The following is a 16,327-nucleotide window of genomic DNA, read 5'->3' on the forward strand; positions in this document are numbered from 1 at the left end:
GTTTCTGAAGAGAACATACCCAGTGCTCACCTCAGCCTGCTGGGGAGGTACGGTTCAAGCAGTAGCTGTTGGGACTCTTTCTCCCTTATACCTCCAAGTCAGTTTTCACGCTTCACCCAAGGCTGTTGGGTGAGGTGGTCTCTGACATTGGCCGTTACTCCTCCACTCCCAGCTCACCCAGGAAAATGATCCATTGCTTTGGGAGACCTCCTTGTTCCTGTCTGCTGAGAATGTGGAGACCATCGGTCTCCCCGGGTATTTCCCCCCAGAAGTGTTCAGAGAACGTTGCTGAGCTGTCAGTAAGGGCCTGGTCTATCATCACTCGACAGCTGGTCACACCTTCTTTGCATGACAGATGTTTAGTTGCTACTTGGCCATCTTCACCTGCGCACTGGATACTATGCTCTGGCCGAGGCACTTGGGACTCCATTCTAACGCTGCTGCTGCTGTTTTTAGGCAGGGTGCCTTTCTGTCCACAGCCCCACACCCTCTCTGCCAAAGCCCTCAGAATGCTGCTTGCTGTCACGGACAGCAGCAGTGCAGGTACCACAGCTCATCAGCCCCCAGCTGCATGCAATTCTGAAATTGGAAACAAAGGAGAAGGGGGGTGGGACAGGGGGCTGCCTGCATACCCTGAGCTGGGCTTGGGGCTAAAGCAGCATTGCTGCAGCTTGAGGAAAAGGCTTTGGATAAAACTCTCACTTGTGAACGTAGCCTGAGGAGTAGTGTGTAAGGGAGAGAGGTGCTCCAGTATTTTTAGCTAGTGGTGGTGCAAGGTTTTCTGGGAACAATCTAAGACAACTTACAAACTTCTCTTGTTTCCTTGAAGTTACTGCAGGAGATTGTGTGCCCCAGGAATCATTCCTTGCTGGTTTTGGTTCAGTTTTTCCAGTGGGCTTCTCCCTCTGTAAAGGGTGAAGTGGAGGACAAGGTTTTTGACAGGTTTGACTGTCAGCTTGAGGCCACTTAACCAAATGCTTTGGCACAACAAGGAAGACAAGTGGTGGCAGAGGGAAGTATACAGGCAGGGTAATTAGAGTTTATTTTTGTAGGGTCCTCATTGAGGGATATGTGGCATTGGACAGAGGAGTAAAGATCTAGTTGAAGATGGCGCAAGGATACCCTGAAAGGAGGCAGCAGCAGCTAGAAAAATCAAAAGATAAGGAAAAAGGCCATCGCTGTTAAGTGGGAGGGACCCCTGAACCCCAGAAAACAGAAATAACAGCACCACCCCCTTAAAAAAAAAAAGCTGTACAAAAGTAACTGTAATAGTCGATCTAACATTTTTACTTAATTTTAAATTCTGTATTAAAAATTAATACATTAAACTCTTATAAAAGTAAGGCACATGCAAGACATGTTGTGCAACTTCTGACTTTCAACTCCCTTATAAACTAACAAGCATTATTTAATTTGGCATTTCTAAAGAGGAGTCACTTGTCCCCATGCAGGATATGTGGAAGAAGGTTTGACAGTGCACCAGTTACATCTAGGTTCTGTGCTTTCTGCACTACAGTAAGCAGCGAGGGCCATATCGTACAGTCATACAAAATAAAACCCAACTCAAGGACTGATTCTGGAGGTGATGCCCAACATACAAAATTTCAGAATGTGAAGTTACATCCATGATAATACATCAATAATCTTATTCAGTACAGGATGATTTGGCAACTCCAGTCTGTGTAATGCCAGTGTGCAGTTCCTAGTTACGGGTGTCATACGATGCTGAAGACCATGGACAGGTATTGCTCATAGGACACCTGGATCCAGCCGTCTTGGTCAGTATCGTAACGCCGGAACACATCCGTCAGCCTCTGAAACGGGGGAAAGACAAGTATGTTCCTGTACATCAGGAGAGGTCAGACTGCTGTGTGTTCCCTTTGCCACAGTGGTTTCTACACCTTTAGGACCACCTTCCGTTCAACCCCTACATAGAACTCACACGCTTCGAGGTAGCTCTTTGCCGTGGCTCGGGCTTGGGCAGTGTGCAGATCTGATTTTACACCCAGCTTATGCTGCAGTACTGAAGGCTCCCTTTACTGACAGGTAGCTTGTTACCTGGCTTTGAAGGAGGGGGAAACACTGCACATTTCTCATGAGACATTTGAGAGTCTTCTGGAGACAAAAATCCAGCAAGTACCTTGTTTGTTTCTCACCTTCTTGCCAAACATGCTTTGGCTGTCAGTGATACCTGAGCTGTCTCCATGAGACCCCTGAGGGGCCGGGCAGTACAGTCAGACAGCAGACCAAAGTGGCCATCAGCATGGGTTCACTAATGCCAGCTGAACAACAGTTCATTTCACAGCTCTCTTTACCAGAGTTCAAGTTGATAACACAGTATAATTGGCTTCGATTACAGTTTCATCTGGCTTCTGGCTATAGACATAAAGGAAAAGAGCCAAACAGCTGTCTGCAAATAGCAGACACTACTTTTACAGGGCACTCCTTTCTCTCCAGGTTGCATATCAGAGGATACCTTTAAGATACTGTTGCACTGCTGGCCAGTGTAAGAGCAGCAACCTTTCCCTATCCTATGGTATGAAGCCCTGAAACCAGAGGGAGACGTGAGTGATGATGACATAGGAGCGCTGCCGCCAAGCTTGCCCAAGGTAAGGCGGACGGCTCCACGTTTGAAGACTGCTTCCTCCAGGAAAGAAAGGAGGGTGATAGTTCTGGGCGACTCTCTTCTGAGAGGAACAGAGGGCCCAATATGTCGGCCTGACCCTACCCATAGGGAGGTGTGCTGCCTTCCCGGGGCACGGGTCAGGGATATTTCTAGAAAACTCCCCAGCCTTATCCGCCCCTCCGATTATTACCCTTTATTGGTAGTTCAGACTGGCAGTGATGGGATTGCTGACAGAAGCCTGAGGATTATAAAAGATGATTTTAGGAGGCTGAGGAAGTTAGTCGATGGAGCGGGCATACAAGTTGTGTTTACCAGTATTCCTTTGGTGGCAGGGGCAAACACTGAGATAAGCAGAAAAGGCCATCTTATAAATGCATGGCTCAGAGGCTGGTGCAAACGCAAAAATTTCGGATTCTTTGATCACGAGGCGGTCTACTCGGCACCTGGCCTGAGGACAGCTGATGGGAATTGCCTGTCTCTGAAAGGGAAACGGATACTTGCCCAGGAGCTGGCAGGACTTGTAGAAAGGGCTTTAAACTAGATAGGAAGGGGGAAGGGGATAAAGCCAGGTCTGCTAGAGATCGGCCTGGGGAAGTGGTATTGGGATTAGGAGAGAGGCAAGGGGCTCAGCTGAGGTGTGTCTACACTAACACATGCAGCATGGGCAACAAGCAAGAAGAGTTGGAAGCCATAGTGCGGCAGGCAAACTATGACCTGGTTGCCATAACAGAAACATGGTGGGATTGCTCCCATGACTGGAGTGCTGCAATGGATGGCTACAAACTCTTCAGGAGAGACAGGCAAGGAAGGAGGGGTGGTGGTGTGGCTCTATACGTTAGGGAATCCTTTCCTGCTACTGAGATTGTGACTGGGGATGATAACATTGAATCCCTATGGGTAAAGATCAGAGGAAGGGCTGACAAGGCAGACATCCTGGTGGGCGTCTGTTATAGACCGCCAAACCAGGATGAAGAGACAGATGAGGTGTTCTACAAGCAGCTGGCACGAGCTGCATGGTCATCAGCCCTTGTCCTCATGGGGGACTTCAACTTCCCTGACATATGCTGGGAGTATAGCACGGCACAGAAGAAGCAGTCTAGGAGGTTTTTGGAGTGCATAGAGGATGCCTTCCTGATGCAGCTGGTCAGAGAGCCCACAAGAGGAACTGCCCCGCTAGACCTGCTGTTCGTGAACAGGGAAGGTCTGGTAGGAGATGTGAAGGTTGGGGGCTGCCTTGGACAGAGTGACCATGAAATGATACATTTCTCAATTCATGGTGGAGCTTGGAGGGGGAATAGTAAAACTGCTACCTTGGACTTCCGGAGGGCGGACTTTGATTTGTTCAAGAGACTGGTAGGGGGAGTCCCTTGGCATTTAGTCTTAGCGAACAAAGGGGTACAAGAGAGCTGGTTGCTCTTCAAGAAGGAAGTCTTAAGGGCGCAGGAGCAGGCGGTCCCCCTGAGCCGCAAAATGAGCCGGCGGGGAAGAAGACCGGCGTGGATGAATAGGGAGTTATTCTTGAGGCTCCGGGAGAAAAAGAGAATCTACCGCCTGTGGAAGGAGGGACGGGCAACTGAGAATGAATTCAAGGAAGTCGTCAGGATGTGTAGAGGTGAAATATAAAAGGCAAAAGCCCAGCTTGAATTTAACCTGGCCGCTGGGGTGAAAAGGAATAACAAACTCATTATAAGTACATTAACAGTAAGAGGAGGACAAAGGAGAATATCCACTCTTTACTGGATGAGGCTGGGAATGTGATCACTGAGGATAAGGAAAAGGCGGAGGTTCTGAATACCTTCTTTACGTCTGTCTTTAAAGGTCAGACCAGTTATGCTCAGGGTACTCCTCTCTCTGACCTGGTAGTCTCGGCTGGGGAGCATGCTAACTCCCCTGTGATTCTGGAAGAAACGGTCAGAGACTTCCTACTCCAACTGGACTGCCACAAGTCCATGGGGCCGGATGAGATCCACCCAAGAGTGCTGAGGGAACTGGCAGAGGTGGTAGCCGAGCCGCTTTCCATTATCTATCAGCTCTCCTTGTTGACTGGTGAGCTCCCAGAAGACTGGAGGCTCGCCAATGTGACTCCCATTTACAAGAAAGGTTGTAAGGAGGATCCGGGGAACTACAGGCCTGTTAGCCTGACCTCGGTTCCAGGGAAGGTTATGGAACAGATAGTCTTGAGGGAGATCATGTGGCATGTGCGGGATGGCCGGGGGATCAGGCCTAGCCAGCATGGGTTCATGAAGGGCAGGTCCTGTTTGACCAACCTGATCTCCTTCTATGATCTAGTGACCCATCTGCTGGATGAGGGAAAGGCTGTTGATGTGGTCTACCTAGACTTCAGCAAAGCCTTTGACACTGTCTCCCACAGTAATCTCCTGCAGAAGCTGGCAGCCCGTGGCTTGGATGGGTACACCCTCGGCTGGGTAAGGAGCTGGCTGGAGGGCCGGGCTCAGAGAGTGGTAGTAAATGGAGTTAAATCCAGCTGGCGACCGGTCACGAGTGGTGTTCCCCAGGGGTCGGTGCTGGGGCCTGTCCTCTTCAATATCTTTATTGATGACCTAGATGAGGGCATTGAGTGCACCCTCAGTAAGGTTGCAGATGACACTAAATTGGCTGGGAGTGTGGATCTGCCTGGGGGTAGCGAGGCCCTACAGAGAGATCTGGACAGGCTGGAGAGCTGGGCTGAAGCCAATGGCATGAGGTTCAACAAGAGCAAATGCCGAGTCCTGCACTTTGGCCACAACAACCCCAGGCAGCGCTATAGGCTTGGGGTGGAGTGGCTGGAGGACTGTGTGGAGGAAATGGACCTGGGGGTACTGATTGATGCACGGCTGAACATGAGCCGACAGTGTGCGCGGGTGGCCAAGAAGGCCAACGGCATCCTGGCTTGCATCAAAAATAGTGTTACTAGTAGGAACAGGGAGGTAATTGTCCCCCTGTACTCAGCACTTGTGAGGCCGCATCTCGAGTACTGTGTTCAGTTTTGGGCCCCTCACTACAGGAAAGACATTGAGGCCCTGGAACGTGTTCAGAGGAGGGCTGCTAAGCTGGTGAGGGATCTGGAACACAGGCCTTACGAGGAGCGGCTGAGGGAGCTGGTATTGTTCAGCCTGGAGAAGAGGAGGCTCAGGGGAGACCTTATAGCTCTCTATAACTTCCTGAAGGGAGGTTGTAGTGAGCTGGGGGTCGGCCTCTTCTCCCGTGTAGACAGCGACAGAACTAGAGGGAATGGTATCAAGCTGCGCCAGGGGAGATTCAGGCTGGATATTAGGAAGCACTGCTTCTCGGAAAGGGTAGTCAGGCACTGGAATGCACTGCCCAGGGAGGTGGTGGAGTCACCGACCCTGGGGGTGTTCAAGGAAAGACTGGATGTTGTATTGAGGGACATGGTTTAGTGGGAGCTAGTAGTAATGGGTGAATGGTTGGACTGGATGATCTTTTAGGTCTTTTCCAACCTTGATAATTCTGTGACTCTGCGATACTAAAACTCAGCTACAGTTTCCCAACTTTTCCTCAGTCTTATGTGTGTTTCAGAGAAGTCGAAGACACCTAGAGAAACCTTAAGCACTGAGGTGAGGAATCATCTGGCAACTGATTTCTCAACAAAGTAACACACCTGTAAATTTACAGTTCTCTCTCTGTCTCGATATAAACCACGTGCATTCCTGCTACTGAAAGGGGTTTGTTTGCCCCTGCAGGAACAGTGGTGATGAAAGACTGAATAATTCAGCTGCTGTGTGAAATTCCTTTTAGTCAGAGCCTTAAACTGAGATACAGAAAACTCACAATTCTGATAGAAGAATTATGGGCACGGTGGGCCATGACACAGTCCAGTTTTAACACACCCAAGATCTGGAGGAAGTTTGTGTGTGAAACTAATGGAATTATTGTTAAGTGTTTTCATTTTAAAGCACATTCCTTTTAAAGTACATTTTTTTACCCATTAAATATTATCATGGGTCAAAAAATCTATCAAATTTATGTGTGATGTGAACGGCTAACGGGTGAAGGACAGTAAATTAAAGTGTTTCCAGCACCTCCTGTATACTTCATTCGAATGATGGGTTTATAACCAAGTTCTAGGTCCAATATTAAAGCTACATTGAAAATGCTTTGAGATTGTTTTTCTCCCAATTGAAATTAAAGCTCATCTCCTTTCTTACCTGTAAAACAACACAGCACTGAATAAAGTCATCGAAAGCAACCTGTCCTCTTCCTTGTCTGTCAAATTTCCGAATAAGGATATCGTAGAACTGATCAGACAGTCGGTAACCTTGGAAAAGAGAAAGGCTTTAAGAAGGTGCAGTTACTGCAGCCATTCTTTGAAAAGAACAAGGCTGTTTTATAACAAACCCAGTAAGCAGTTACAAGAGGGATTTTTTTTTTTTCTCTTCAAATATCTGTTAAATTAAGAGGCATGCAGTAAAACCCGTGCTTGCTAGTAATTACAGCCAGTTAACACAATTACTGATTAAAGTGACTAGCTGGTTGGGAGAGCGGTGTAGAGCTCCAGCTCAGTGTTTTGTGAGGGGAGTTACCTGAATGGAAGCTCCTTTTGCCATCAGAATGCTCCTGTAGCATAGAGAGCTGGCCCTGCTTTAAGCAGCGTAGAGCTGCATCAAGTACCTTTGTAGGTACCTCAGTTAGGGGTAGCACACTCAGAGTGGCTAAGGGGAGATGGGAATCATTCCACACGTGTGCTGACATATCCAGCTTCATTTTTTCCGTTAATGGAAACGGACAGAAGTGCTTGTGGAGCAGAGATCTTTCAAGGGTACCTTACACCTAAACAGGTAATTGCATCTTACCTGCCTCACTCTCAGTCCCATCTGTCAGAGCAGCTCAGCCCTGACAGTAAGGAGCTCTCCTGATGACATAACCCAGTCGTAAAAATTACAAATGAATTACCAAAACCTGTTAGTGCTTGCTTTAGCTCGTTCTTGTCAATCATCCCAGAATTGTCTCTGTCGTACGTTCGGAAGACGTTCTGCCAGTCCGAGATGTACTTCCAGACTCCTGTGAATTCATTGAAGTTCACACCACCTTTGTTCTCTCTGTCAAACATGCCTGAAAGTAAATAGAACAACCAAACAACAAACAAACCACGTGTAAACAACACATGAATCGTACTACTCTGAAGAGAGCTCTGCTAGTGTTTTAAGAAGCAGGCGGGCGCGCTTTGCGGAAGTTACTGAAGACAAAGGAAATTGCAAAAATACAAGTGATATTTTGGAAAGCTCTGCCCCAAAAAAGCAGTCACCCACTGCCAGCAGTCAAGATGAAGCAGGGTAAAAGAGGACCAGAATGAACCACAGAATTTTGTCCTGGGTTTTCATTTCCAGTTTGAAAGGATTTAGGGCAGTTCTTTTCCAGGGACTCATGAAAACCCCACACCACCTACCGACTGCCAGAAGCTCTGGGATACTCCTTTGCGTCTGGCTAACTGACACTGTTGCCTTTACACAAACAGCATCTCGCACAGTGACTGCTGCTGAGTACTTCTTAGTAACAGGCTAAAAATGGAGTCCTTGGATTTATGAACTGTATGGTAGGAAAGAATTTTTTGTCCTTAAATCCTTATGCTTCTGTTCTGCCACCATTATCTTATTATGGCAATTATTTTAAGGCTAAAGAATTCAAACATTGTACAGCTTCTGCTTGCTCTTTTTGGGGCAGAGAAGAGGATTAACACGCAAGACAGGAAAAAGTAGTTCCGAAGACGTTCTGTGTAGTAACTCTGCAGACTACTGAAGCTGGGAGCTTCCCCACACGTGAATGACATTTACTGTCCCTTCAGTCATACAGTAACATTTGCTCAGGCAACTTTGGTAAGTAGACATGTGCACACAAAGGATGTTCCTGTATTATTCAAAAGGGAAAAGATTTAACTTCCTACTGCTGGGCTGCCTGCAGGAAAACAAGCAACCACCAACAGAAAACCCCAAGTAAAGCCAAGCTGAAACACACCACCGAACAATGAGAGACCAGCTTCCCAACGCTGCAGGTTCGTTCAGACGTCCTTTAAACAGTCACGTGTTGCTACAGCAGAAACACATCCTGCATGCCTCTCACTGTACATGTGTGCCAACATCTGTGCATGCTTATTTCTGCTGAGGCAGTGCAGCAGTTGGCAGCGTGCTCAGTCACCCCAGCAGATCACAAAACAGCATCTTTATCAGCCCGCATCACGCAACTCACCAAGAATTGACCTGACTGTTGCTGGATTAAATGGAGTCCACGTGCCTGGAATGGAAAGAATGACTTAGTTCCTCAGCACTAGGTAGCATTTTAAATGCAACCAACCAACCAACAACCAGGTAAGGACTTAGACAGTGAATTCAGAGCTAGATGACATGGAACCAGCATATTATAAAACAAGGCTGCTTTGAAGGAATTATGTTCTTGACTATTCAGGGATGACTTCAGACCAACACTTTATGGGTGTGGAAACCAACATTTCCCAGGCTGCACCAAAAAACCCCCCAAAACCCAAACCTAAAACGCTGGAAGAACAAAGAAGGGTGGGGTTTTTTTCCACCCTGAGTAGTCAGGGGGTATTGGATAAGAGGCGAGATCAAAACTGAAGCCCCATTTTTTTCTACTGATGGGAGCAGAAGAGTTTTCTAACGCACAAAAGGCCCCATATTTATCCCTCTGTAAAACCCCATCTGCTTATTTCCTGTTTTACAGGTGGATGACTACAGGCGTTTAGTTTCTGACACATGAAAAGCAAAGGTTTCTAACACAGCATAACCACACAGTGCAATTCAGAGTTGGGATTAGTATGGCTCCCACCTCTACTGCCAAATCACTGAAGTGTTAGTTTAAATTAGTATTTTCAGACCAGGGAATGTTGCTGCTTAAATGGGCCTGAGCAGGAATGGTCTGAAGAGCAGCTTTGTACTTCTTGGGAGTATTTAGAGGCTGGGCACTTTGGAAGAATTTTTCCAGAGTGCTCAGAAGCATTAAGCTTTCAACTAAGAGAAATCCTGAGCATCACATCTGGAATTTCACCATCAGTTCTCCAGAGCCTGTGAGGGAACAAGGAAGACCAAGCAGCACGTATTAAATTAACTGTGGACGAGCTCAGGGACCACAGAGGAAACAGGAAAACCAGCGGTGCTGCAGAGGCAGCTGGGACAATGCAGTTAGCTGACCACAAAGACCTAAGAGGAAGGCTGTGCTGGTATCAGGCAGGCTTAGTGAAGGCATGGCTGCTTTGCCAGACCAAGCTGCAGTAGTGTATGTGGTGCTGAACTTCTCCCACAGAAGGGGAACTGAAGCAGAGTTAAGCCCAGAGGTGCGGCAGTGACTCTAGGCCATAGGCAGGCCGTGTTACTACTCGCACACGAAGAGAAACGTAAGCAGAGAAAGAGAGTAAAAATGGCTCTGAAAAAGCTTAAGCAGTATTTTAGGCAGAGAACATCAGTACCTTAAGAGCTGTATGTCTCCTGACAAAATAAAAAGTAATAGAATTATTAATGGGGTGCCAGCATTTAACTGAACACAAGGGAGGGAAGAGGGAAAACAGGGATTGGAACTTAACTTACTCCATGCTGAAATTTTCAAGAGTCTCCCAGAAACACTTGATGTGAAACCCGAGCAACCCCAGTGCTGAAGGCCTGTGCTCATTTCAGCCCACTCAGGGACCAGTAAAAGACTGTTCCCCTCCCCTGACCTCACTGTTAACTTCACATGGTAGCACAGGAAAATGGGGGGGGGGATGGGGGGGAAGGGAACGCAAACCCCACAAAGAAGGAAGTGTGGGATTTTATTGTGCAAACAACTACATGAAGAGAGGATCAGTCCCTCCCAGGTAAGGACACTGCTTTTTGTATAAACCTGGAATGTTGAAAAGCTGAATGTCAAAACCACATTGAACTGCAAGTTCTAAGGAGCACTATGCAGACTTGTTTTCAGTGTTTCAGAAATAAACACAGAGCAGCCTTTGAGCCCACATTAGGTTACAGGACAGCTACACACAACCATCCAGTACAGGACACATGTTGAAGATACAGGGAATCGTTAGTGACTTTGGTGCACAGGGTCTAGAACCTGCTGGAATGAAGGAATCTTCTAATTCCATAAGTGTTTTGTCTATCAGTGAATTCACTTGGTGGGGATTCTTCCAAAGCACTGAAACTGCTAATCTGCACTGTAATTAAAGAGTTCAGACAGTCATCACTGCCTGTTACCCTTATGTTACCACCCTCAAATTCAATCAGATGAGAGGATATTTAAAATATATTAAGTTTAAAACAGCAGGTAAAGCCAGGTTCCCACATTGTTAGAGACAGTAATCTTAAAAACAATGACTCAATCATTTTACCTTAGCTTTTGCTGAAGCTGTTATTCAAAATAGTATTTTTGTTATGGATCAGCAGCTGCAATATACTGCTTTTAATTTATCAGATACATTATTAAACAACCATTTTTTGTAAATCCAGTTTAATTCCAAGACCACAATTTTACTAAATAGAGCCCACATTTATTTCAGGCCAGGTGATTACTGCCAAAAAGGAGCCTTTCAGGCTGGCTGGGCTACAGCTCACAATGGTGGTTTAAGCCCTTCACGGTCACAAAGCACAGCAAGGATGAAGGAATTAAACCTCTGGAGAAGGGGACCGTGCTATGGATTCAAAAGTGCACAAACTGCACAAATAGCTTCAGTATGCACTTTGTCACATTTCTGAGAGGGAAAATAAACACCACAGAGTAAAACCCTACCCACCCTAAGTCACCAGAGGAAAGTAAAAATAGGCTACTGGAAAAAATAGGCTACTGGAAAAAAAGTTTCATTTTTTATTTTGCTTGCATGCGTTATTTGACCAGTTACTCTTTAAGGGCTGTGACAGGGAACTGACAAGTTACTATAAAGTTTTAGTATAGCTCTAGAGTGCATCTTTCTACTTGGTTAGGAAAAAAAAAACCCAACAACAAACATGCTTCATTTGGGAAAAAAAAAATTAAATTCAAATTACCATCTTCAATTCCTGCAACGAAAAGCTTTTATGTGCAGGCTGGTTGTAAACATCTGGCCTTAGTCCGGGTTACACACTGACCCTGGTTAAAAAGCAGAGGTTGCGTCGTGATGAGGGAGGACTGTATCTATCACTACTTATGTTTTCCAGGAAGCAGAGATGGAAAAAAATAAAGGGATGTGTGTGCCTTCATTCCCCAGAATACAAGTCAGTAATGCTTACAACAGGGACTCGATTTATAATGCACTGTGACTAACATGGACCCAACCCAGCAGAGTTCCCTTGAAATCAGAAAACCCCAAGAACAGGAAAAAAAACCCCAATAATACATCATTCAATAAATGATTTGATCATCAGGAGGATTTTTCACTTTTTCCTTCCCTTCAGCCTTTTGCTGTAGGTTAAATAGCATCAAAGAATGGTGGCATCAAGTGAGCTGTCTCACGGGACAGGGAGCACCAGGTGTACAACCACCCACCTCGCTGCTGGCTTCCAGACTTACCATTGGACAACGCCTGCTGGAGCTCATTGTCGGATATTATCCCGCTCCTGTCTTTATCAACCCTGGGGAAACACAAGCCGACAAACAAGGAGCCATAAGCTTTTAGAGGGCTGAAATTACAGAAGTCTTCAACACTCTGGTTGTTACTCACCAGGTAAGACCGAGCTTTTCCTGAAAAGTCACCACCTTAATGGAGTGACCATCGCTGCAGATTCATTCAGACTGATGGGACATGCTGGAGCCTGACACAGCTGCAAGACTGACTTAGGAGTGAAGCCAGATGCACAAACACACCCTGGCAATGAGAGACCCTGGGTACAGCCCACACAACCCAGCGTTAGGACCTACATGGTTGTGTTTACAGGAAGAGCCGAGCGCGCCGCGCTGGTTGAATCCACAGAACGCCGGATGCCACAACACGGAGCTGTTTGGCACCCAGCGCCACTCAGCAAGATGTTGGCAATGGAGAGGGAGATGCTGATGTCACCGGTGCCAAGTACTGAAGGAACCTGCAAGGACTCCAAGTGCAGGGCCCTGACCCCTTGCCTCAGGGGTTCAAAAAGTGAAAAAGCACAGGCAGGTGCCAGCTTCCACTGAGCCTACAGTCTGGCCACTTGGAGAGTGAAGTGCTACCCCAAGATTAATGAACGAAGTGATTTCTGCCCAAATAAAGCAGGATTGTGCCTTCTGGAGAAGGCTGCCTGAAAGCAGCAGTGACTTCCCTCTGTTGTATCCCCTGGACACTGACAATCCCCTCGGCTACTACCGTTCCAAGGCAGAGTCCTGCTCAGCTGATCCCTCTGCAGAAGCTGTTTTTTCCCTTTAGCCCTTAGTGTCTCTTCTAAACCTTCTCAGTTCCTGCTACTAGATTCCTTCCCCATCTCAGAAATGACATAAACCACACGTAATATTCAAATTGCAAGCATAAACTGTATGTAACAGCATATAAAATGATGCAGAGTTAAAGCAGGTCTTCCTGATGGACAGCAGGTATCTACTCTGGATTACATCTGACCATGACAGGGTGATACGACTGGGATTCGAGAGAGCTGATTTTTCCCCTCTACTTTGCTTTGGTGAGACCTCACCTGGAGTACTGTGTCCAGCTTTGGAGCCCTCAGCACAAGAGGGACATGGACCTGTTGGGAGCTTGTCCAGAGGAGGGCCACAAAAATGATCAAAGGGCTGGAGCACCTCTCCTAGGAGAGTTGGGCTTCTTCATCCTGGGGGACCTTATAGCAGCCTTCCAGCACCTAAAAGGTACCTGTAAGAAAGCTGGGGAAGAACTGTTCACGGGGGCCTGGAGCAATAGGATGAAGGGTGATGGTTTTAAACTAGAAAAGGGGAGATTTAAGATGGACATTAGCAAAAAGTTCTTCAATATGAGGGTGGTGGATCACTGGAACAGGTTGCCCAGAGACACAGTGGAGGCTCCATCCCTGGAGATATTCAACGTCAGGCTGGACAGGGCTCTGAGTGACCTGCTCTAGTGAAGATGTCCCTGCTTACTGCAGGGGGGTTGGACTAGATGACCTTTAAAGGTCCCTTCCAACCTTACATGTTTTATGATTCTATGACCACAAGGTGCTCCTGAACACACTGAATAAAGATCCCAGAACAGCTTCATCTGTCAGTGTGGCAGGTGACCCCACTCTTCTTTTTAGGCAGTTATTTAACTACCAAAGGCCTCTCCCTTTCATTCTATGCACCCTGGGTTTCTTGAAAGGCTTTTGATACTTCTGTACATCGAGAGACTCTGGAAACTAACCACCCTAGTTCTAGCATTATGTCCATACCAAATCCACACCCCAAGACTCACATGGCAGCCAGTGGTCTGTGGGGACAGGACAAGGGGCAATGGCTGCAAGTTGGAGCACAGGAAGTTCCGCACCAACATGCTGAAGAACTTTTTCCCAGTGAAGGTGACAGAGCCCTGGCACAGGCTGCCCAGGGGGGTTGTGGAGTCTCCTTCTCTGGAGATATTCAAGACCCGTCTGGACGCCTATCTGAGTGATATGTCCTAGGGAGCTGCTTTGGCAGGGGGGTTGGACCCGATGATCTCTTGAGGTCCCTTCCAACCCCTCTGATTCTGTGATACTGTGATTCCTGCACATCTCCTCCAAGCTCTCAGACAAAGTGCTCTGACAGAAGGCTAGGCAGGTAAGCTTCCACATTCCTGAGTTATTAAGTAAATACTATCTAGTTTTAGCAACGTATCACTGTTTGTGTGTTCCTTAGCTGCTTCTTGCTCACTGGAGTCGAGATATATCCTGTGACACACCTCCCATAAAGACGGACCCAATGGAGGAACCTCCCCAGTTTCCTCAATGCGACACAGACGTGCAGAACCCCTTTAGCTTCACAACTATCGCTGTCTCGACAGGGTGCTTCCTTTTTTTTACAAAACACGCTCCAGGCACATTCAAAACGGTATTTATCATCAAGGCTCCCATTAAACATTTATCAGATTCCTTCCCCTGCTGCTGCACGTACCCTCCCGGCTTAACAACCCTTCCTGGATTCTCAGGTCAAAAAATACTTCAGCGTTTTCAAGGTTACCTCCTCGCGTCCATTAATCCTCCTTCCTCACCCTTGGACACAGCCACACCGACTGCTCCCCAAGCCTTTCCTAAAGCTCCCCCCGCAGGCTCCTCCTCCGGGGACACCGCCGGGCCGCCCAGCCGCTCCGCAAGGCCGCCCAGCCGCCTCGCAAGGCCCCCCCAAGCCCGAGGCAGCCACGTCCCGCGCTGGGTGCCCAAGGCCGGTGACTCGCTCACCGTGGCAGCCGGCTGACCGTTTCCGGGCACCTCCCAAGGCCCCGCTCCCTCACGGTGCTGCCGCCCGTGGGCCCGGCTCGCCCTCCCAGCACGACTCCACAGCGCGGCCCGGCCACAACCGAACGTCGCGCCGGCCGCATCAGGGCGCCGGGCAAGGCCAGGCTCGGCCCGGCCCCGCGGGGAGGGAGGGGGGGAAGGGGAAGCCCCCCCCCCACCATACAGCCCGCTCCCCGCGGCTGCGGGCGGCGCGGATCGCCCCGCCAGGACCCCCGGGGTGGGGCGGGGGCGCGGCCGCCTCACCTCTGGAAGACGTTCCACAGGAAGGTAGGGTCGGGCAGCGCGGCGCCGGCGCCACCGTTGGGCCTGTACTGATACCCCGCCGCCATGGCCCCTCCGCGGAGCCGCCGGGCAGTTCGAGCCGTCCTCTCCGCTCTTCCGGCACGGACCGCCTGACGCAACGAGGGCCGTGACGTCGATGAACCGGGCAGGCGCACGGGCCCCGCCCCGGGGAATCCCGACAAGAGCCGCTGCGCCGCCCGCTCGTTGCCACGGCGACGGCTGCGGAGCGGTGGCGGCCGGCGCAGGGTTGGGCTGGTGGCCCTGGGCCCGGCCCGGACGTAGCGCGGCTTTCCCCCCGCGCTGGCCGGCGCTGGGGGTGGTGATCCCTGTCCTGCCCCCTGGCATCCCGCCTTCGGGAGGTCCCGAGGGGAATTCTGCGGACTCCGGCACCGGCACTGCTCGGCTTCGGGAACCCCTGGGGACGCCGGAGGGAGGGCGGGGCAGCGGCTGCCGGGACGCCGGGCAGAAGCCGACGAAGCAGCCCCCACCCCCCCAGAGCGCACCGCGGCCGCTGCGGCGGCCCGGCGGCTGGGGCTCCGGCTTCAGCGGGGCGGGCTGTGGGGACCCGCGCTCCGCCACACCAGCCTCAGCCGCCGTGAGGGTGTTGCCGGGGGCAGGAGCCGCCCCTGCGACCGTTCCCCGGCTGGCAGGGGATCCGTGCTCCGGGGCAGCGCTTTGGCACAGTGGGGAAACAGCCCAAGTTTAACATCCAAGAGACACGGGGTTGCTGCTGCAGGGGAAGAAGGGGTACAGAGAGAAATAAAGGATTAATTCAGCTTGTACTTCAGTTTTAATCAGTATCACCCCAGGAATTCTTAGCCAAATTCTTAGCCAAATTCTTAGCCAAATTCTTAGCCAAATTCTTAGCCAAATTCTTAGCCAAATTCTTAGCCAAATTCTTAGCCAAATTCTTAGCCAAATTCTTAGCCAAATTCTTAGCCAAATTCTTAGCCAAATTCTTAGCCAAATTCTTAGCCAAATTCTTAGCCAAATTCTTAGCCAAATTCTTAGCCAAATTCTTAGCCAAATTCTTAGCCAAATTCTTAGCCAAATTCTTAGCCAAATTCTTAGCCAAATTCTTAGCCAAATTCTTAGCCAA

At 49.0% G+C, this 16,327-nt stretch overlaps 1 protein-coding gene across 2 annotated transcripts; it reads right to left on the reverse strand.

Annotated features, from left to right (window-relative positions):
* Positions 1–1,266: 1,266 nt before the first annotated feature.
* On the reverse strand, positions 1,267–15,309 carry PDCD6 (programmed cell death 6). 2 transcript variants are annotated; one of them, XM_084279984.1, is made up of 6 exons: positions 15,190–15,309; positions 12,113–12,174; positions 8,828–8,872; positions 7,544–7,696; positions 6,793–6,902; positions 1,267–1,814 (listed from the first exon to the last, which is right to left on the reverse strand). In XM_084279984.1, the coding sequence occupies exons 1-6, from the start codon at positions 15,273–15,275 to the stop codon at positions 1,716–1,718; spliced, it is 555 nt and encodes a 184-aa protein (XP_084136110.1). In that variant the 5' UTR covers positions 15,276–15,309; the 3' UTR covers positions 1,267–1,715. The 2 variants fall into 2 exon arrangements, with proteins under 2 accessions (XP_084136110.1, XP_084136109.1); XM_084279983.1 differs by having other exon boundaries at positions 7,538–7,696.
* Positions 15,310–16,327: the final 1,018 nt, after the last annotated feature.

The sequence above is a fragment of the Gallinula chloropus genome (assembly GCF_964237585.1).
Source record: "Gallinula chloropus genome assembly, chromosome: 2".
Taxonomy (NCBI): Eukaryota; Metazoa; Chordata; class Aves; order Gruiformes; family Rallidae; genus Gallinula; species Gallinula chloropus.